This window comes from Haemorhous mexicanus, chromosome 7, assembly GCF_027477595.1.
Source record: "Haemorhous mexicanus isolate bHaeMex1 chromosome 7, bHaeMex1.pri, whole genome shotgun sequence".
Lineage (NCBI taxonomy): Eukaryota > Metazoa > Chordata > Aves > Passeriformes > Fringillidae > Haemorhous > Haemorhous mexicanus.
This window is the reverse complement of record NC_082347.1, coordinates 24,400,433-24,422,822: the sequence shown is the minus strand read 5'-3', so window position 1 is coordinate 24,422,822 and position 22,390 is coordinate 24,400,433. Positions and strand designations below refer to the sequence as shown.

Sequence of the window (22,390 nt, the reverse complement as noted above, 5' to 3'; positions counted from 1 at the left end):
AACCCAGCATCAGTAGTAATGTTTCTTTCACTTTCTCCAGGATATCTGGAATTGCTGCCTTCAGCTAATCTGTAATGGAGGCCAGTGGGCATGGGGTGTGTGTGTGTGGAGCAGGACAAGGGGCAGCTCTGTGCTTTCAAGGGGTTCCACTCTGTCACTCTCAGCAGGGATGAAAGGCTCTGGGTCCTGCTGCCTTCTCTGTGTGCATATGGTAATAAAAATACTTGCCCTTTGGGTGGTGTTGGGGTTTTAACTTTCACTGCAAAGCCAGGTGACTGCTGTATATTGCACAGGGTGGATCCACATGGGCTCCTGAGAGTGGGTTCAGCAGTGGCTGTGGAACACACATGCTCTAGGACAGACACAACTGGCCCTCCTGCTGTTTGCCTGCTGAAGTGGCTGGGCTGAGAGTGGCACCCCCTATGCCAGGGTTGTGCTGCTTCACTTCTCCAGGCTCCAGCTTCCACTGCTGCTGGCAGTCTGTTAGGAAAGAAGACAAAGCTTCCAACCTATCTTGCCTCTTTGTCTTCACAAACCTCAGTGAAATACTTCAGATTGGGTAGGCACAATTGTAATGTGCTCAGGGTTTTTATGCTGACACAGAGCTCTGCTAAACCAGAAGGAATCACTCCAAAGTTGGCAGGAGTGGAATCAAGCCCTGGAATCCCATCACTTCCTTCCACCCCCAGAAATACTCACTGACCTCCTCTTTTCCCCTCCCATCCAGCAGTAGCAATATAGAACTAAGGAAAACAGCAGCAGCAGCTGCTCCTGAGCCCAGTCCTGATGTGGCCCGGAGGACATTTTTTGCTGTGTTGTGGTTTGCTGACTTTTCTCTTTGTCTTGTGTGTAGTGGGAACAGAGCTCATGGAGCAGGGAGCATGCTCAAGGCAAATGGCTTCTGTGGAGTTTTTTCTAAACTTCACTTGGGCTGAATTCTGGTCCCAATTGCATAGGTATAAACCTGGGGAAATTTTGCTACTTCTCTGGTCCCACTCCAGGTTTACCCCAGTGAAAGCAGAAGCAGGCTCTGAGATGCTTTCTGGAACATTCCAGCTGCCCACAGCAGCTGTTTGTTGCTGTGTACTTTCCTTCACCATGAGAATTATATCACCTCTGAGAGCTAAAGCCTCACCATCCTGCTTTGACTGTGAAAGGTGCACAAAGAGCTGGTCAGCCATGGGTCACTGTCCCCAGAGCTCCTGTGCTGCCCCTCTGCTTTGCAGAGAGCATTAGGCTGGCTGGGCTTCCTCAGCAGGGAAAGTGCAGGCAGGAGGGGCAGTGCCCAGCAGGGTGGTGGCAGCCTTTGGTTGATGTGAGGGGCTGAAGCAGGTAGCTGATGGCTGAAAGCAGGAAATCTCAGAGTGTGAGCCTGCAAGATGCATCTGGCTGCAGCAGAGTGCACACAGCCACAGCGCTGTCGTGGTGGACCAACTGGTACAAACCTCCACAACAGGATGCATAAGATTCCCTGTCTGTGTCACTTCCCCATCCATGGCTTGTCCCAGATGCTGATGAGTGCATGTCACACCCCAGTGCTTTTTGTGCGCCGTGCTCGTCTTTGACAGGCTTCATTTCTTCTCCTGGTCTGGTCCAGCCACAAAGGGCAGCAAGTTGGTTTATGCTGATAATAGCAGTGATTCTGCAGTGGGGAAGATAAGGTTCCAAAGGCAGTGAAATGGCTCAGGATTTTCAATAGTGTGAGGCAGTTCTGTTTGTCAGTGGTGGAACTCATATTTGATGACATTTGACAACTTAGTATATAATTTAGCAAAAATAATTTATTCTTGTAATTTTTTGTTTAATCTGCCTTTAAATCTGCCCTTGCTGGTAGTATGAGGTCAGGCCTCTGGGGCAACAGACAGAACTTTAAGTCCAGACCCACGGAGCCTCCAAGGTATACATATGCATGTGTATATATATATATATATATGTATATACATTCACGTGCACACATGAAATGGCAAAAGTCCTTTACAAATAGCTTTACAAACAAGGATATTTAGAGGGATGCTTGGGTACGAGGGAGGGAAAATCAGGTTCTTCTCTAAGGCAGGCCACTCCCACAAGGGCTTTGACGTGATTGGCATTGATGGCATTTGGGTACCTCTTGCAGTGGGAGGTGACACCTTGCTTGGAGGAGTGTGGAAAAATGATTAAATGCTGACTACTTCACTGGAACTCCCTCTATGGGATTTTGAAACGAATATTTTCTTGCTAGTATTTTTGTCTGGCCTTGAATTTTCCCTGTTGATAGATTGGACACTTCTGATACTTCTCAGCCAGTAAGTAACAAGTGGGCACAGAATTCCTCTTAGGGGTGAAGGATACCCACTGCTGTGCTGAAGTAACTCTGCTCTGCAGGGCTGTAGCTCTGAGATGTAGAGCTGGGCACTCTGAGAGTCCAGTATGCTTCCTGTGAGGACTAATCCAGGACACAGACCTCCCTAGCTTTTCAGGGATGGGCACCTACTGATATATTACAGTCAATTCTCTTGCTGGCTGCACCCTTTCCAAGGAAAAAAAGAAGGGAGAAAAAAAAAGGAATTTTGACAGTCCTATGAAGGTACTGGAAACATTGGTTTTTTGCAGTTTGAAAGAAAATTTGCTGCTACTTTTTTTTTTAATTTCATCAGTGCCTCTGCAGCTGACAGTAGAAATTTGATAGATCATGTAAAATAGTCAGTCTTTTCTAAGTAAGAAACTATGGTTATTCTGTGAGGGGAATTGACTACATTGAAAAGTTCAGGAGTTGAATTGAAATCAGATGGCAAGCTGAGAATGAAATTGAAAGTGTCAGCTTTGGGGGAGGGAAAGAATTTTAAAGAAGTTTGGGAGCTGTAGAAGCATCTTGGATAGGTTCAAGGAATCTTTGACTTCGTCGTGTTTAGATATTTAGTGTGGGACTTTAATAAAAATCCTGGAGAGCTATAGGTGTTGATAGGGTTAATTTGGTAATAGTGCCAGCACCTTTCATTGGTGCTGTTCACAAATGATAAACCTATTGTTGTGTAGCACATAAAAACTGGGGACTGCAGAGGATCCAGAGCTGTGATTTGAGATGTCCCCAGTGTTTTGTTGCCCTTCCTTGCTGCCTGGAAATTCTTCATTCTTTGCTAACCAGTTTGTTCTGTGAATGAATCACCAGTTCTCCAGAAGAGCAGCATGAAAGCACAGGGTTACACAAGCCAATTTATTCTAGCTTATGTACTTCAGAAGGCTCCCTTGGTCCTGTCCCTTTATCCATCCCTTCTCCACTCCACCAGCAGTGCTGCAGGGCAGGCAGTGCCATCCTCACTGCACACGTGGGCTTCTGTGCCTGACATACAAGGGCAGGAGGAACTGGCATAAGATCCCTTGGAAAGCCCATAGTAGAACTGGGAATTGTAAAATGTAATTTTTTTCTCATGTTTACACAGAAAAATGCCTAACAGCAGTTAGAGAAATCCTGCTGCTTTTTAGTACATGATTTTTCAGAACTTTTTTTTAGTTTTGCATCTAAACACCTGTGATTTTGTGTGCGTGCCATTGTTTCATTTATCTTTCTTTTTATCTGCCTGAGACACCTGAGAGATGAGTTCAGCAAGCAAGGAAAGCAAGTGGGTCATTCTTTCATAAACAGGGAAGGCTTTAAAAACCATTGACTTTCATGCTTGGTAGCCTTTTTAATGTCTTGAAAGCATATGGTATAGATCAACATGGTAGAAATTGATAATTTACTGTAGGGTTGCTGTGTGCAAGGCTCTGTTTGAGGTCTCAGTCCCATCAGACTGTGGGTTCCTTGCTTAGACTTGGCAGAAAAAAGCCAGGGAGTGCCAGTAATGTAGTTTTATGTAATGGAAGTGGCAGCACGGACGTGGAAGTCTTCAGCATGTAACTAAGTTGTCCAAGTTTTCACAAGAAACCCATTATGGAGCCAGGGCTTGACTGCCCAGAACATTACTCCAGCAAATTAGGCAAGAGTGCTGCTTTCTCTTTTGAAACAAACAGAAATTCATGGAAAAAATTCTTCCATGCATTCTGGGAGAATAGAAGATTGGTCAAGACTTTCTGTGTGGTGCAAGGGCAGAGCTGTGCTCTAGGAAAGCAAATAATCTGATAGCAGATAATGAAGTAAAATAAATCAATTAAACTAAAAGAAAATATTTCTATTTTATGCTATAAAAGGAACAAAAGCTAATGGAAGGATTACTGAGTTTGTTTCAAAATTTTATGGCAAACCGTTTCAGACCTCTTACTGCTTGTCTTGGAGTCAGTGGGTTTTGTCATCATGGTTCTTATTACAGCTTTCAACACAACTCTCTGTAATTTGTGTCCCTAACCACCTCTGGAGTAGGCCAGGCTTAAAATTCAAAGTGGAACAAGGAATTTCACTGCAAATAATGCTTCATGTAATCAGTTATGTTTTGTTTGCAGATCTGGAAGTGTCAAAAATCATTGGACTGAGATTTACTCCTTTGTGGAAAGCCTAGCTGAGAAATTCATAAGGTAAAGTTCTTTTAAAATGATACTTTAATTTCCTGTACGTGATTTATTTCTTTGCTTAGCGCTTATTAGCAAATGAATTTCTGCTGAGGTAAGGAGTGTGATGTGGATCTGGCCTGTTCTTCTCTTTCAGTCCAATGTTGCGGATGTCCTTCATTGTTTTCTCTTCACGGGGCACTACGATCATGAAACTGACAGAGAACAGGCAAGTTCCTCCCGCTGCACTCCTCCGGAAACACCCTCTAGCCCTTCTCTCACACAGCACCCACTGTGGCCCCACACCCAGAGTTCGGGGTCTCTCTTGGTCCTTGTGTGGCACTGACTGAAATCTCTCCTCCATTCCCAGCCGGAGGAAGGTTTAGGAGCCTTGGGGTGTCCCATTTCAATTTTCTTTTTGGCTTTACAAGAGGAAGGCAGCCCTGGGCTGTTTGTTCTTTGCTGTGGTATTTCAGGGAGAAATTGCATTCCCAGTTGAGGATCCAGGTATATACTTGCTATCCCCAGCTACCCAAAAAAGGACAGCTTTTGTGGAAGAGATTTCAGACCCTGAACTGGTGAGCAGAGGAGTGTATGAGAGATCCCCAGTGCCCTTGGAAGGGACTCAGAGCCCTGACCTTTACACCAGGTTGTCCCCAGTGCTGCAGCAGGACCTCACCAGGCTGTGGCACCCCTCTCCTGGACTGCCTGCAAGCAGCACCCATGCCAGAGGTGGTTGGCAAAGCCAAGCGACATTCTTTGTAAGAAAATGGTGGAGCAAAATTCTGGTTGCCAGATTCACAACCAAATTTTCTTTCATTAAAAAATAAGTGAATAAAAACCCCCAAACCACCACTGAAAACAGCCCCAACACAAAAAATCCCCACCCCCCAAAAGGTTATTTTTAAATTTAATTTTCTCTACATATACAAATCCCTGCCATCTGGGTGTTTCTAAGTATTTTCTTTCATTTTGGCTCAAAGCCTTCACTTTTGCTGCTGCTGGCTGTGTGAGAGGGCCTCAATAGTGCAGGGCACCCTATAAATAAAGGGAACTCTGGAGCAGGAAGAACAACTGCTCCCTCAGCTTTGTACTCCAGGGACTCATCCTAAGCCAGATACCCTGCAGGGCTCTTGCATTTTTGCTGGCTTCCCTGAGTTTTGTTTCAGGTCTCCATCATGTGTCTTGATGGCATAGCTCAAACTTGCTTACTTTTCTCTGGGTGAATTTGCTCTCTGCAAGGTAGAAAGTTCAATATGTTGAACATGGTATTAGAGTGTTCTCTGTCCTAAAATTCTGTTCTCTGTATGGATCACAGCGTGCCTTTTCAGCTAATTTTGTACTTCAAAAGGGGAAAAATGTCCTATTTGCACTAAGGACATCCCCAGTCCAAGTTCCTGGTTTTTGCCTTCATCCCATATAGCCTCCTGTATTCTCTATAATTGTGGTTGTGCCACCTAAAATACCTAGCTGCAAAATGGAATTTAGAAAGGTTCTCACTATTCTCTTAAAGGCTGCCCCATGGCATCTGGGGCTGATGTTTGAACTGCCTATGTCTTATCTGTTGAATATTTGTGCCTTGTGTTTCATTAATATAAAGAAAACCTTTGTCAAGGATCAGGGTTTTTTGGTGATCAGTGATCAATTAAATCATTAACATCCCTGAACAATCTTTTTGGTTAATAGGTATTTGGGGAGTAAGAGGCTATGCAACAGGGGTCATGACATGCAAGTGCTTCTGTTTCCAGGAGTAATCTATGCCCCAGGAAGGTTGATGAGTCCCTGGTCTAGGATAGGAAATTCTCCTCATTCCCATCCTGTTCTCTTATCTTTTGGCCTCTGTCTTTAAAATGGAAAAATCCTAATCCAGACTATCCTGATGACTGAGTCAATACAGAGTTTTAATTTGTCCCAATTTTGTGACAGGGTCATAAGCTTTTCAACTCTGTTTTGTTCTGCAGTTTGTTGAAGTTTAATATCTGGCATTGACTTTAATTCAATCTTTTCCTGGTTGAGAATATATGAGAATGAGGGAGCAGGGACAGAATTCCATCTTTAAAATATGTTACCCTAATGCTGTACTCTGTGTCTGGTTTTGTGCCCCCATGGGTGTTTGGGTGATAAATTGTGGACTTTTAAAAAAATCTTGGTTCAGCCAGAGTTCCAGCTGATGTGTATGCACTCTGTGCAGTTGACTGACAGGCTGCATAATCTAGCTGTGGTACATTAATATCTCAACAAAAGAAAAAAAAACTCCGATGAAAATGTTCTCCTGGGATTTTTTTTGTTTTGTTTATTTGTATTTGGTTTTTTTTCAATCCAAAGGGAAGCCATAAGACGAGGTCTGGACATTCTTAAGGAAGAATTGCCTGGAGGAGACACGTTCATGCACGAGGGATTTAAAAGGGTACACATCACAGTACCTACTTTCTTTCTTTTACACCTAGAAACTTTGCTTACTTCCTGCTGGTATTCTTGTGAGCTAACCATGTTCTACACTTCATTGCAGGCAAATGAGCAGATTTACCATGAGACCTATGGAGGTATGTGCTGTGCAGTGTTGATGTTAATGTCTGCATTGACGAGACAGGATTGTGGTTCTCTTTGTGACCTGCAGTAAACCCACTGACAGCAGTCCTGGAGAAGGAGGGGTGTTATGCAACACCACATTCCATTTTGACTGCAGCCCTACTCCTAAACGCATGATTCATGGTTTTTGAGATCAGAGAGGACCAGTAGGATCCCAGATCTGACCACTGCAGAATGCAGACCAAACCATAGCAGCCAGAGCTGCCCATCTTGCACCCAGCAGACAGGAATTCACACATTTTCCTGGTCCTTTCTACTGATGCACTCAGCCCTCTCTGCTTTGTGGTCCCACATCCTTGTTCTCATTAGTGCAGGTGTGAATGAGAGTTTTGCATCAGTGTGAATGATTTGTGTTCAGATTCTGAGTTGCTAAAATGTGCTTTTTCCCTAAGTTTTGAGAGAAAAGTGTGTTTGTGGTTTTTGTTTGTGCCAAAAGAAGACCTAGTTAGTTAACAAGGCTTGCTTTGTTCATACCCTGGTGTGAGGTTGTTCTCATTTGTGGGCTCATGGTCTCTTAGGAAGATGGAGGAGCAGGTCAGTGCCTTTTTATTAAAATAGGCTGTGAGTGTAGGAGCAGCAGCTCTGCACAGTATTGCAGCATTTCTGCCAGTAAAATCAGGAGCCCTGAAGTGTCCAACTGAAAACAATTCTACTTGATAGCATATAGCTAAGAGCTAATCAAGTATTCTGTAAATTGAATTAGGAAGGAAAAAGAGTAGATGAGATCTGGATTTAGAAGCTAAACTACCTGGGAAGAAACAAGCATTGAAAAGAAAACAAAATAAGATCTCCAGTTTTTTTTTAGCATCTTTCAAGGATTGTGGGCACAAAAATAAAAAGGAAGGAAAAAAAAAAAGGAATCCAAGCTGTTTTTCCCCCAAGTTGCAGGTCATTTTTTTAAGATTTATGTCTGTGTCTGACATGGCATGGGAAGGACTGTGTGGCATAAGAAACCTGTCAGAACTAATCAGTCTGTAATTTCAGACAGTTTGGAGGAAGACACTTGAAATAGTAACAGATTATTTTGAAAAGATAACAAATACTTGCCTGAAAGTAACATGTATGTGTATTTGTTACTTTGCTTAAGAACTGTGAACTCAGAACGGTTGGTTGAACCATAGTTTGAATGTTAATTTGGTTTAATTGTGTTAACAGGTTGCATTTTTATAGGTAGCATTGTATTCTATACTGCATTGCATATATACATCTCTGCAGTCTGTGCAACCTTTTCACTTAAGTTCAGATGGGATATGGAATGTATCACAATACATGATTTTTATTCCCTAATGAACATGATCTTAAGGTTTCCACATGCTCAGAATTCCTGTGAATTTCACTGGAAGTTCTTGTTGCTGGAGAACTGTAGGACTGACCTCCCTGTAGAAGCCCATTTCATGCTATGTTCAGTGGGGTTTGCTCTTTCAGAGCCTGCTGGAGGGAAAGGTAGGATGGCAGGAAAGATCCTCTTGCAGAAGTACCACAGTCTGTGGACAATGTTTATGTAGAGACAAGTTTGTCAAGAGAAGAGGGGAACCTCTCCTTCCCTGCGAACCCATTTGGTCAGTTCTCTGCGTGTCTGTAATCTTGGTAGCTGCTCTGTTTTATTCAGAGCAGAGAAGCTGGTGTGTGGACCTTGCTAGAGCAGCACTCGCCCTGCAGTGATGCTTGTGGTGTGAAGGTGCTCAGGTTTTGGCTCGTTGCAAGCCTTGCATCTGGCCTTCAGCTGGTGTCTCACCAAGTCCATACAGACCAGGCCGGGAGTCTGGCTTAGGGGTTTGTATTTATTTGTCAGTAAAAAGGATTGCCTCACTCCAGAGGTTTTTTCCATTGCTGCATCTTGTGCCATGTGTGTGCAATCTGTTGTTGACTGTCCTCCCCGCAGGAGTTCGGACCGCCAGTGTGATCATTGCCCTGACGGACGGCGAGTTGCAAGATGCTCAGTTTTACTATGCAGAACAAGAAGTAAGTCACTTCTGTCTTTATCCAAACTAATTTATGTCATCTAAACCTCCTACACCTGAACCCATTTACTGCTGACTCCACTGATTATATAGGGCTTTGCACTTAATGGCACTTCTTGGGTTTTTCAGGCCAACAGAGCCAGAAGCTTTGGAGCGATTGTTTATTGTGTTGGAGTGAAAGATTTCAATGAAACTCAGGTAACTTGCTTGTCTTCTCTTGTGTTTTTCTGTTACACTACTGCACAAGGAACAGCATCAGATGAAGGCATTTATTTAATCGCTTGGGGCATAAATCATTTCATGTCACTGTGATGTCTTTTAGCAAGTATGAAAGGGCCCAGTTTTGTTCCCTGTAATTTTGTTTTCCTCATGATTTATGATTGTCTTTCTTTGCAGCTGTCAACGATTGCTGACAGCATCGATCATGTTTTTCCAGTTAAAGGAGGCTTTTATGCCCTAAGAGGAACCATTGATTCAGTAAGTTGGATGCTCTGAAACACAGTAAAGAGTGCCCTTCCCTGCATTAATAAAGCATAGCTGAAAATGGTTTCCAAAAAATGCCCTTATTTAAATCTTTTAGATTCTGAAGAAGTCTTGCATTGAGATCCTGGCAGCTGAACCATCGAGTGTTTGTGCAGGAGGTAAGTTTCCACAAGAAGAGTGTGTTAGGCAAATGAGTGACACCGATGAAATGTCAGTAACTACCTAATGTGGTACTGGAGCTGAAGCCTGTGATGTGTTAGAGCATCCTCTCAGGCCATGGCTACAGCCCTGCATGTTCCTTCTCATCTTGAGAAAAGCATTCTGACAATAAACAAGTAGCTGCTGTGGCTGAGTAGCAGCTTGGAGAGCTGACAGAGGCAACAAAACTGAGCAATTCAGGATACCATTTCTTAAAAAATCAGAGAGAGAGAGAGAAGAAAACTAATGTAAAGCCAGACTGACAGAGGTGTTTCAGGGCCGAAAAGCAGTATCTCACAAATTTCTGGAAAGATTGCATTCCTGGCATCTGCTAGGACTTGTCAGCAGTTAGAATAAGACTTTGCAAAACATTTACAGAAATTTAGGTTTATTGAACCAAATATAATTTGCTGCAGAGGCCAAGATACTTCTTGTGTTTTCCAAAATGTTAATGCTTTACTTATTTGAAAAAAACATTATTCTTTATGGTAAACATGAAGGGTACCCAGAGGAGTTGTTGATAATTTCATGCCTTTCATGTCTAGTATATTTAACTTAGATTTGTTCTGGTTTATGTTAACAATTCTCTTGTTGAGGTTTTTTTCTACTTTAGAGGCTATTGCAGCAGAGTAAGAGTGACACCATAAGTTTGCTGGAAGGTACAGTTTTTCAGCATGGTTATTTAGCTCTAGTGTTAGTGTCTTGTGTTCATTGCCTTATACACTGTAAAAAGGAGCGCATAAAAAATGGCAATGATGCATGAAAGCTGACCTTGAAAACAGATAAAATATGAAACTCAGGAAAAATTTAGTATCACAGAAGAGAAATTGTTCACTCTTCATTTCCACATGTCAATCACAATATGACATTACCCTGAATATTTCAACTTAATGTGAAACATTGTTGTGTCTCTTGAATTATTCCTAAGCACATTATTGTGGACTAGATGTAAAAATCTCATCTGTAGAAAATTTAAAGCAATGATTTTACTTTTAAAAATGTTGTGAAGTTGAGTAGAAAACAGTTTTAAAGCTTTGACATTTAAAGCTTTTTATTTCATAATGATACTTTTATATTTTTGATTAGTTATTTCATACCTGACAATTTTTTGTGCACAGCTTATTACCAGCCATCCTGTTCAACAAAAATGCCTTTAGCTACATAAAAATGTGAGTGTTCCAGTAGGAGGGATTTTAGTAGTATTCTTGAAATTTTTTGGGACGATGTTAAGATAATAGGAAAGTGTAACTGGAAACAAAGTTTTTTCAAATAGAATGTTGAAAATATTTTTATGGAGCATTTGAGAAAATAAATTCTTAAGAAAAAAATTCTTCAACAAAATTAATATATTTCAGCAAAGAGAGTAAATTTTTTTTCCAAAGGATAATGTGTTCAAACCACTTCATTTTTTGCCAAGGTTGCCAGGTTAAAAGTTTGACAAATGTGATTAAAATTCCACAAGTACACTTTAAAAATAGTTGCCCTTAAAAAAAAAATGAAACCTCAAACAATACTGTTACCTTACTTGGATCCGTAGAATTTTTCATTGTCTTTATGGCTTTCAAACAAGACCAATATAAATTGGGGAGAATCAGTTTGTGGGTGCTGCTGCTGATTTGGCAAGGTGTCAGTGCTTCTTTCACTTGAGTGCTGAGGTTTGCTCTGTCCCTCTTGACCAAGCAAGGGCGGGCACATGCTGAAGCTTTGCTGCCCAATCTCCACGTGCTTGAAGGTTTGTTTATAACAGCAGAGAGCTTGAAAAGGGGAAGAAGCCAAAGCTGCAGCTCCACATGATGTACACTCTTTGTATACCGTGGTATTTAAAGTATTGAAGCCCTGAGCACTAAAAATCAGGCCTGCAATGGCATTTATCATTATCCCACAAGCCACAGCTGAAATTACCTCCTGCAAGAGGTTTTACAGCATGAGGCTGCAAATATTTACATTTGTGCTTAGATTTATTATCCTTTATTATCCCACTTACTTCGACATAACTAGAGGTTCATCTGTATAGCTGTGTGCACCGCTGTCTCCTGGAAGCAATCTCCTGGGAATAAACAACTTTTTTCATGGTAGTGTGAATCCAGATCTTGAGTTCAGTTCGCTGGACAGTTATGGTGCTACTCTCTGTGTAATGTGGTTTATTTTTTTGATGTGCTTCCTCTGGACTTTACTTCATAGGCTTCACTATTTTTTGCATTAATGTCAGAATTTTTATGCATTTTAAATTTAGGTAATTAATGATAATGTATTGTGTCAAGATCTATAGCCACTGACACCTGCATCAACATATACATACACTTTCATGGTGTATGTACCCACTGGCTGAAAATCAGAACATAACATTTTCTAGAAATTCACCATTCCTCCTCGTTTAGGTTAGGAGTGCTTGTTTGTTTAAATACATAATAGAAATTTTCATTTCAAAATTATGATTGAAAAATAATGGACCTTTGGAGAGAGTGCAATATATTATACATTCTCCAGCAAAAATACTTGTCTATTTACAGCCTTGAAATGTGTGTCTGTCCACACTTTTTTATGAAACTCATCTGAGCAAGGAGGGGATAAAGTCCTTTATTTAGCATTGCTAGTATTTTTTACAATTTGCTGTGAGATTGTGAGGGTTTTGTGTGGCTCAGTGGAAACAAGAGATGATCAGTCAGGGCTTAAAGCAGGGTCTGAGCCTCCCCTTCTGTGTTCTCATAGTTATTACTGTGTTGGTGATTGCTGGTGATCTTGGCTTCATTTTTGACTTGCCAGAGGTTTAGTGAAATGCGAATGGAACAATTTGTATGTGTTGACAATTCCAGTTGGGACTCTGGCTTTCTGTGACGAAGCTATCTGGCAAATCCAGTTACAAATTGATCTCGTCATATGGTGACAGCTATCTGATGTTTAATGCTTTTTGACCCTGCAAATTCATTGTCCCCAATGTGGAGCAGTGCAGTTGGGTCCTTCCTGTTCCCTCTGATGTAAAGTGACCAAGACATGCAGCCTGTAAACAGGCTATCAGTGCAGAATCGGAGGTGCCTCATATCCCGTTTGACAGCATCATTGCTTTGATTATGCTTATGGGACGCAGATGTGATTGAAAGGTTTTGTTGGATGTGGCATCCTAGTGGCCACATCAAGGACCAGGTGTGGATGCAAGCAGTCAGCTTCTCATCAGAGGCAGAGAAGCGGAGCCGACAGCCCAGCCAGTGCACACCAGCTCCAACCTAGCATCTCGCTGCCAGCGCCGCCCGGTTCTTTCAGTGCTGACCTTTTTCCCTTCGCTGTCTTGTCAAAAGCTGCAATCCATGATCTGACAGTAACTAAGGAGGAAAAGGACGCAGCCAGAGCCAGGGCGCAAAATTAAATGGAATTAGCCATTTCAACAGAGCATCACCCAGAACACGTGAATGCTCCGGAGCAACCGAGGGGGCAGGCTGCTGAACCGCGGCAGCAAACCCAGGACCAGCTGGCTACAATTCCCTGGTATATTTTCAGCTTGCGTTGGTGGACAGGTCACTACCCAATCACTTGTTCACAACTGGCTGTGCAGAGTGGCAGTCACAGTGGAAAGAACGGCAGGAGAGGTAAATTGTCCTGACAGGACTAAACTTCTAGATGTAGCTTTTACCTTGGATGTCTTGTGTTGAAATTTTCTTTTTAAAGCCACTGGAACAGCCACCCGTTAAGCTTTTGTGATTGCTGCCTTTTAAGGCCATTAATTCATGAGAAGGGGAAGAAAAATTTAAGTGCAATTTTGTTTCAGCAAGCTTCTTTTAAAATATCAAATTGAGATGGGGAAAAATTATAATCTTGGCTGGGTGTTCAAGCCCCTGTGAAGTGGGCTGGTTACAAGCAAGTCTTCCAGTGTGTGGTCCCAGGCAGGTAGTTCTGATGGGTGGGCAGAGGCCCAGTTGCCCTCAGGGCTGGTCATGACTCTCAGCTCTGCTGGCAAAAAAAGGGATGCTCATAATTCTCAGTATAGCAGCTGGGTTAGATGTGGAATGGCTCAAGGCGCAAATCTGACTGAGAGGAACTCAAGATTCTTATTGGAGTAAGAAGCAGATGAATCTACCCTGCAGTTCATTTTCATTTGTTTAAAGAAATGCTCATTACTCCCAGTGAGAACCAGGATGTAAAACCCTTCCCATTAAAAAGAGGCCAAATTCTTGAGATCTCAAATTTTATCATTTTTCTTTAGCAAGGTACCTAAGCACATGTTTCATTTCAAAATGCAGTCCAGTAGATACTTTCTTTTTCTCCTCCCAAAATACCTTCTTTGATTCCCATGTACCCTGTGGCTTTTGTGAGTTCAGAGCCCTGCTCTAGAGCAAGTTACCACAATGAAAGCCAGAGTGTGGATTTCCAGTGTATGACTGTAATTAGTGAATGCCCCAGTCCAATTCACCTGGACTTGTATTAGATCTCAATACAGTGGTAATGGCAACAAGTAAGAATGTTTTTGACAAAAACAAGCTGTTTGTACAGAAAAGTAAAGCATTCCATGGCCTTGTGCTGGCTTGCCTTGCAGTAGCTTGATAAAGAAGTGCAGGCAGATGAGGCTGAATGTATTTCAGCCAGCTTTGGGCCTCATGTAGTGTTATCCAAAAATGAGTCCTTCCTCCAAAGCATACAAATGACATAGTAGTGCCTCGTATGGAATGTTGCTAAAAGCCAAATCTTATATCACTAAAAATCATGTACAGCTCTCCTCAATCCTACCAACATTGTTTTGTTCTCCTTTTTAGTATGTTCATCAAAGCATAAATGATGATGCACATAGACCTGTTCATGGTTTTACTCACTACATGGAGTACTATGTCATTTATTCATATTTTTCAATGTGAAGCTTGAAGACTAATTATTCCTGTCTTGTGCTGTTACACCCCTTACATTGGGCTGATCTCAAATGCTGCTCAGAGGTTGGTGTGGGAGCCCTGTGGAGGATTTGGTTAAAGTAGGAAATTCATGCATGAAAGTGCAGCTTCAGTGCTTTCCCTTGCTGTGTGCCAGCAATCTCAGCTGTCAGCTGGCTGCTGGTCCGCAGTGTCAAAGGGAGTTTCAGAAGTGTGCTGGGGACAGAACAAAGTTGTAACGTGTCTCTCCACCTGCCTGCATTAAAGATCTTATCTCTGTGATCAGTGTAGCAGCCACAATGGCTTTTTGTGTCCTAGAGGGACATTTGCCTTGCCACTTCCCTTCGTGGTGCCTACTTTGGCAATTCAGGCTCACCCTAGCAGAAAGGGGACTGTGTCTCTGTGTTGGGCTCCACCTGTGCACAGTAAAGGGAGAATAGCAAAGAATAGCAAACTGTTGTGTGGTTAGAGCTTTGAGTCACAGGAGCTTTAGGATTGGAGTTCTGTCTGTCAGCATCTTCCTGAACAGAGCTCTGCTGAAAGCCTGGTGCCATGTGCCATGAAGATTAGGAGGAAGGACTGATACAGGTGGATAGCAAAGGTGTCTGTCCCAAAAGCCATGGAGGAACCGTGAGATGACATCAGTCAAGTCAGACTTAGTTTTGCTGTGGCCCCTTTAAGGCATTGCAGTTGTGTGTTAGACTTGTGGGAGCTGACTTGAGACAAAGAGAAGCCTCTGAAGCACTGATGCCACTGCAGCACTCTTGGACATTGCTGCTGAACAGAGGGAGTGTCTGTGGGGATGTTTTATTTCAGGCATCGGTCAGAGAACAGCAGCTATCGTGTTTTAATTCATGTCAGTCTGAACAGAAAAGCTGGTTTTGAGTTATTTCTCATAAATCAATCCTAAATCTTCTATATCTTTGCTTACAGAATCCTTTCAAGTTGTGGTAAGAGGCAACGGCTTTTATCATGCAAGAAATATCGACCAGGTGCTCTGCAGCTTCAAGCTCAATGACAGCCTTACTATCAGTAAGTGTGCAGGCTGGAGGATTGCAGTGGCCCCTGTGGCTGTGTCACCTCACAGGCCACGGGCCAGTTCTCATCCCTGTTAAGGGGACTCTTTGCAGCAGATGTGAGAGGGAGCTGGGGTAGAGGTGTGCACTTAAAAGAAGATTGAAATTCATCCTTGTTCAATGCAGTGACCTGTGGGCATTGTGTAGTGAGCACTTACTCGGGACATGCTGCTGTGCAGTGACCTTAGCACTGTTGTAGTGATGCCCATGGATGCTGCATGCAGCAGGAGAGGACTGGAGATCAGGTTTTAAGATGGAAACTTGAAATTGTTTCCTATTCCCTTATCCATCAGCAGTAAAAAGAAATTCTGCCATCTTGATTCCCTGGTGGTGTTTTCAGAGTTTTTAGTCACCTGTTCAGGTGACAATTGCCATAAAGCCAGGCCTCCCAGGCAAGCTCTGCTCCTCTGTGACACCAGCTGCTGGTCCCATCACAGTGGCTGTGTAAGATGGAAACCCCCTGTCATTGCTGTGCTGAACCGGGTCTTTTGTTTGCTGTCTCTGCAGTCTTCTCTCATTCCTGAGAAGCTGTGTGTTGGGCAGAAATATGGTGTGGGAAGAGGAGCTCTGCTCCTATTTCATATATGCTGCCCTTGTGGCCTGAGCACAGTGGAGGCTTTCATATGCTGTCGTGGCCAGACTGGTGCCTCCCAAGCAGTGAATTAACTTTCAAGAGGGAACACATGAATTGCTCCTTCATTTCCCATCCCAGTTGTCTATGCTGATGGTGCAGTCAAACAGCTCTGGTGGTCTTGCATTTATTCCTCTTACAGATATGCTTTAACCAGGATTTGGTTTTTTTGGTTTATCAGTTAGACAGACTTTTTGCTTTTTCTTCCCTGACCCCAGTCATTAGCACCTTGACTGGGCTTCACACAGTGAGTGCTCACCTGGGCCTGGAAATACACAGGAGGAAAACTACTCTGATTCCACTCCAAATCCATGCTGTTTTCCTTGGGTTAAGTCTGCAACAGATGTTGTGAGGAGATGCTGATCTGTGCTGGCTTTTTTTCCCCCTCTAAAACATATCACTGATTTCTATGCCCTTATCTCTGCATGGAAGGGAAATGAGTTCTGTCCTCAGGTGTGCTTGAAGTGGGTGAAGCATGAAGGAACAACTCTTACATCTGTTGTTGCTTGAGTTAATTTTTTTCCTACATAAAGAGTAAACAAAAAGTATAAATAAGAGCTGTGGCTATCTCTAGCCTAATAACATCATGTTGGCATCAACATGAAAGGTTATTCCAGTACTTGAAGTTGTAATCAGCACCACTGGGGAGTATTGGTACTTGCCAATATTGAGTTCAGCTGTGGCTGTCGTTGATGTCAGCACTTCCCAAGGGGGTGGCCTGCTTGAAACAGTTTAATTTTTTCATCCCTGAGAATTACATCCATTTCCTTTCAGATGAAAAGCCGACTTTTGTTCATGATACGTACTTGCTTTGCCCTGCCCCAGTGATAGAAGATGCTGGACAGTGAGTATTGTGTTCCAGCATGTGTTGAGAGGGTGAAGTTCTGGGTGAAGATGTCATAAATTTGTGTGTGTGTGTGTGATATTTCAGCCATCTCCTTTGTGCCCAATCCTTTCCTAGTATGAGCCAGCATAGCTCTATTCAGTGTTGGGTCTTGAGCACAGTTTAAGCAAAGGTCGTCTTGGACCATGGCCCCATATCATAGAATCACAGAGTGGGGATTCCTCCTCTCTTCCTGTATCTTCTTGTTTCAGACCAAAAGGTGATTAAATTCAAGATAGACTTTTACTTTTGATTGAAAGGAGATGCTTGATTTGAATTCCTTTGCTGTTATTGTATATGTTGCTTCCTGTATTTCACTCTGCTGTGTCTAGTGTTGATATTTTTCAGCCTTTTTAGTCCTGTCTGGGAGACATGGCACAACCTTTTCCCTAGGTGATCTTGTGGGTGCTTAAATACTGTACTGGGGCTATGAGTGAATGCCTCCCTTGACCTTTGTATTTGTAGGTGAAGGAAATTAATTCAGTTTGTGAATTTATTTATTATTATTTTAATTTTTTTCTCCCTTGGGCCCTTTCTCAGATATTGAAGAATGGCTAGGAAGATTCTTCTTGAATTTCACTGGCATTTCAGTGTTTTTACCCTTCTTGATCTCAGTGCAGGTGTTCTGGATTTGCTTGGATACAAAAGAGCACACTCTGATTCATTGACAGAAGGGTTTCTATAAATAAATAAAAAAAGTATTAAAGCTTCTTGTTCTATGTACAGTAGTGTTGCTATTGTCTGAGGCATTCTGTTATGACTCAGTGTCCTGGTGCCCTTTGCCCCAGGTGGGATGGGGGTTTTTTAATAAAGAGCATATGTCCCAGCTCAACTAAGGTAACATAAAAAGGTTGGCTCCTGGGTAAGCAGGGAGGCAAATGCAGGTTAAGTGCCTGAGGCCATGAAAATGCCCTGACTCAACAGGACCCACTATCCATACATGCTCATAAACCAATGGTTAAAGCAGAGACAGAATAAAGGTAACAATGGGTGTAAAGATGACACTAAAAATAAGCATATCTGTTTTGTGCTCTAGGGTGGTTTTCCTACAAGTCAGCATGAACAACGGGCTAACGTTCATCTCCAGCTCTGTCAGCATCACCAGCACACATTGTGTAAGTAATTCCAATGGGGCTTGACAGAGGAACCATGAGACCCTGGAAAGAAATGGTTCTTCTCCAGGCAAAGCCTCCTTGAGTGAGCCTGACCTCTCTGCAGCTTCTGTGTCACTGCTACTGACTGATCCCAGCAGCTCTTGGGAAAACAACCAGGGCTACTTAAGGTCAAATTGTTATTGATGGTGGACAGATCATAATAGATTTTCTGAGTAAAAAATTAGAATAAGAGGCACCCTGCCCATTCCTACCCCAGGAGAGAGATCCTCAAAACTAGGATCTTAACAGAGGGAGACTTGAGAAAATGATCACAGTAGCATCAGGGAGCAGCGCTCTGTTAAGCCTTGGGGTCCCTGAGGGGATTTAGGGTAAAAGGCACAACTGTTAGGACTTCTATTTGTAAAGGCCACAGAGAGAAAGGACAGTGATGTCTGTCCTGCATCATGTGGTCAAACAGACCAGGTAGAATATCAGGGACAAACAGCTAGAAGTGATCCTTTATCAAAATCTAATTTTTAGAATCAAATAAATAAAAGTAGGAAACTGACTAACAGATAAAGAGTTGTCTTCCTTGCCTAGGGGTAAAAATAGCCAGTGCTGATAGCTGGTGTGAGCAAGTACAGTAATTAAATATGTGACCTTGTGCTTCTGGTCTAAACCAAGTTGGCTGAAGTACCTGATAGCAGTTTGTATCATTGTTATTAGTGTCAAAAGGACTTTTATAGCCTATGCCAAATGCTGTCATATTGGTTTGTAATCATTGTTGGCCATTTTGACAGCTGGAGAACAGGAGGGCAGGAATGCAGACAGAGGCGACTGGAACTTGTAAATCTAATTTTCTGATGTTTGCAGCAATGAAGGTGAGAAATATCACACCAGCATGCTGAACAGTCTGGCTTGTAGGGATACAACACAGCAGGGATGTGTTTGTTTCTTAATGGGATTATTTCTATTTTGCTAAAACTTTCTTCCAAATTTTCCATACTGAGGACTGGTATTTTCACATTTAATTCCACTCTTTTACCTCAGGTCCAGTAAAACCTTTCAAGTCTGCAGTGAAACACAAGTGTTAACTGATGCATTTAGTTACCCATATGTAATCTATTTCTGATGAAGACTGAAGTGTCAACCCTAGCCAGGGTTCCTAAAGGCCAGACCATGGATGGAGGAAGCTTTTCCTTTTGGTAGCCTTAGGATAAAAAGAGGAATCCAATCTCCAGTCATGTCAATCTGACAGTTTTTGACCAGCCTCTTGCAGATTGAATGTGAAGGAGGCAGGAAGCCTGATTTGCAGCTGATAGAATAATACTGTCTTGCTCCTGATCTGTCCCATAAGCAGGGAGGTTGGCAGTTCAGTTTTCAACTTTGTCTTAATTTCATGCATTTCACTCTTCTCGTTTTAGAGACTCCCTCCATTTCCTTTCCCCTCCTGTTTCCTTTTCTGTGGGTGGCAGTCAGCTGGCCTGCTCAGCTCTCCTCCCCAGCTGGTCCTTCTGTCTTTTCTGTACAGTAAGTATCTTCACTATAATCCAAAAGCCTCTGTGTGATCCCTGTGCTTATTTCTGTTCAGCTGCATGAAGTCTGCTATTCTCTTTTCAAAGTCCAGCTTCACTATGGAGCTTTGTATCATTAAAATCATTAAAAGAAGACTCTTTAGCTTCTTGCTGCCAGCAGCTCCTGAGCTACTGCTGGCAAATGTCTCAGCAATTTATATGTGCTGTTAGCACGGGAAAAAGCAATGCCTGGAAACAAAGGCTACAAAACAAGGAGGTAATGTGTGTTTAGAGTAATAGTAGCAGTGGTACTGCATTGCTACTGTGCTTGGATTTGTTTTTAAGGAGTGCAGCAATATTTCTTAAAGTTTTGCTTGATTTTTACTCACCCTTTTCTCAGCAAGCTGGCTTTACTGAGAATTCATTTCTCTTTGAGTGTCTGCTTTCCAGATGCATTAGTTGTTCATGGGGCCATGGGAAGGACAGAGAAGGGGGGCTTAGCCCTGAACTGCAGCTGGGTACTGTGTCCTCTCACAGGACTTGTTTGAGCAGGGAGTCTGGCACATTTTGGAGCAATCCAGCTGCTCCCTGGCCAAATGAAGGTGAGCCAAACAGCATATCCTAACACAGGTGGGTTTGTTGCCTCGTGAACCAAAAGCCACAGAGCAGAGTAGGGATGGCAATGCTGTGACTCAGCTATGGGATACTGGGTTACCTGTTTAAAAGCATGGAGTAGGAGCTGTGTTTGTGTTAGTCCCATATTGAATGTGTCAGTCCTGGCAGCTCTAGGAATTGGCCTGAGAGAGAACCAGGTACCACCTAAGTTGGTCATTCAGGATCTCACCCAGGCTTTGCAAAGCTCTTACCACTGGTGCTTTCCACCCTCAGCCTTTTCATTGTCTGAGGGGAAAACAAATACACTTAGAACAGTGAAGGGAATTCCTGTTGTAAGAAGGGGCTAAGCATCAGTTTCTGGTGTCATGGAAATTCAGCAAGTTTCAGTATAATAAGGTGAATCTCGTGGACTTTATCACATAGAGATCACTTTTGGAATTTGGCTTCTTTCCCTTTATCCTTCCACCTATCCTTTGAAAATCTCTTACAGCTTCCTCTCTAGCCAACTCCTCTTTCCCCAGCCTGATTGACAGACCTTTCTTCAAGCTCTTTGCACATCTTCCTAGCCCCTGGCTTTCCTCTAGCTTCCTGCCAAGTTTTTCTGTTCCCTGATATCTCTGTTGCTGGTAAATTGAACCTTTTCTCAAATTTTGAAAGTCTACCATTGAAGAGGTTTCTTTTCCCAGTGTATATTAAAAAAAAAAAAAATTGGCTGAAACATCAGAGCTCAAGTTAATATCATTCCAGAATTCAGGACAGTCCAAGGATAGGGCATGTCTCAGCATACCACTGCCCATGTGAAACAAATGTTTACTTCCCAAAAGCCACGTGCTCTGTGTGTTCTGCAGGAAGCAAGCAGCATATGAAAACCTGATTCCTGCATCCTGTAGTCATCACAGCAATAGAGAATTAATAGCTCTTCTGAATGCACTAACATTAAATGCTCCAAGTAAAAAGGATCCTTCAAGATTTACTTAGAAAAATCAGAGCTCTGATTCTCAGTTGCTCTGAAAAGTTAATTTCAAGTGTTAACACTTTTTTTTTTTTGTTTGGTTGTTTTTGGTTTGGTTGTTTTTTTGTTTCTAGTAATTGCAAAGAAAATTTGGCTTTGATTTTGAAGGTATAGACCCTTAACTCTGCATCCCCAGAGCAGATTCTTATACCCACTGATCTCTGCAGAGAGATCAGTGGGTAGAAGAATCAGAAATGCTTAGAATAATGGTTACAGTTTCTCATTTTAAAACAGTCAAAGCAGCCCTAAGATGCATACCAAGAACAAACAGCGTTACTGACTGGTTGCATAATCACCTAGGCTAAGGTTGTGTGAGTGGTTTGAGTCAAGAGGCAGCACAGGCAGGCTTGGGAGCTGATGCACGGAGCAAATCATGCTCTGTTCTATGATACTGACATGTGAACAGGTACCCATAAGGTCTGAGCTCTAATATTCCCATTCTTTGAATATCAGCATTTGCACATTCTGCATCTCCAGAATGAAAGGTTACTCTGCACACCTGAGGGTCTGTGGTCTTGCAGTTTGCAATGCCTTTCTGAGTAGTAAGGGACTTGTCCAGAATGGGTCACATGCAAGTTTAACTTTCTTGAATCTAGCGGGCTGTGAACTGCAAAGAGGAGATGCTTCCCTGGTTTTGTGGCCATAGACACTGATGTGATCCTAATGGTAATAGTGATTGACTGCACAGGCTACCTAAAATCTTGTAGTGAGGGAAAGCTGACTCTAAATGTGTAACTTCAGGACTCCTGCCTTCTTTGAGACATACGAAGGTAACTCAGAAATAATCATCTTGTTTGCAGCTGACTGGGACCATCCTTTTCATTGCTCTTCTGATTCTTTTTCTGCTGCTGGCTCTGGCTCTTCTGTGGTGGTTTTGGCCCCTTTGCTGCACAGTGGTAAGTACAGTCTTTTATTCTGTTGACTTGGTTTCATCTATTCTCTGCCAAAGCACAGTTAAAGTGTTGGGGTGGGTGGTTAACCTTGCTTTTAAAAACTGCCACGTTTGTAAAGCCCTGATTCAAC

At 42.6% G+C, this 22,390-nt stretch overlaps 1 protein-coding gene across 1 annotated transcript in view; it reads left to right on the top strand.

Annotated features, from left to right (window-relative positions):
* The window catches only part of ANTXRL (ANTXR like), a 56,562-nt gene that overhangs the window by 7,461 nt on the left and 26,711 nt on the right, over nucleotides 1–22,390 (top strand). Inside the window, exons 2-13 of the mRNA XM_059851517.1 lie at nucleotides 4,417–4,488; nucleotides 4,619–4,690; nucleotides 6,787–6,868; nucleotides 6,971–7,004; nucleotides 8,933–9,012; nucleotides 9,141–9,209; nucleotides 9,408–9,488; nucleotides 9,592–9,652; nucleotides 15,476–15,574; nucleotides 17,024–17,093; nucleotides 18,169–18,247; nucleotides 22,168–22,263. Of these exons, the coding sequence (XP_059707500.1) occupies nucleotides 4,417–4,488; nucleotides 4,619–4,690; nucleotides 6,787–6,868; nucleotides 6,971–7,004; nucleotides 8,933–9,012; nucleotides 9,141–9,209; nucleotides 9,408–9,488; nucleotides 9,592–9,652; nucleotides 15,476–15,574; nucleotides 17,024–17,093; nucleotides 18,169–18,247; nucleotides 22,168–22,263 (895 nt within the window). The remainder of the gene's footprint in view (nucleotides 1–4,416; nucleotides 4,489–4,618; nucleotides 4,691–6,786; nucleotides 6,869–6,970; nucleotides 7,005–8,932; nucleotides 9,013–9,140; nucleotides 9,210–9,407; nucleotides 9,489–9,591; nucleotides 9,653–15,475; nucleotides 15,575–17,023; nucleotides 17,094–18,168; nucleotides 18,248–22,167; nucleotides 22,264–22,390) is intronic.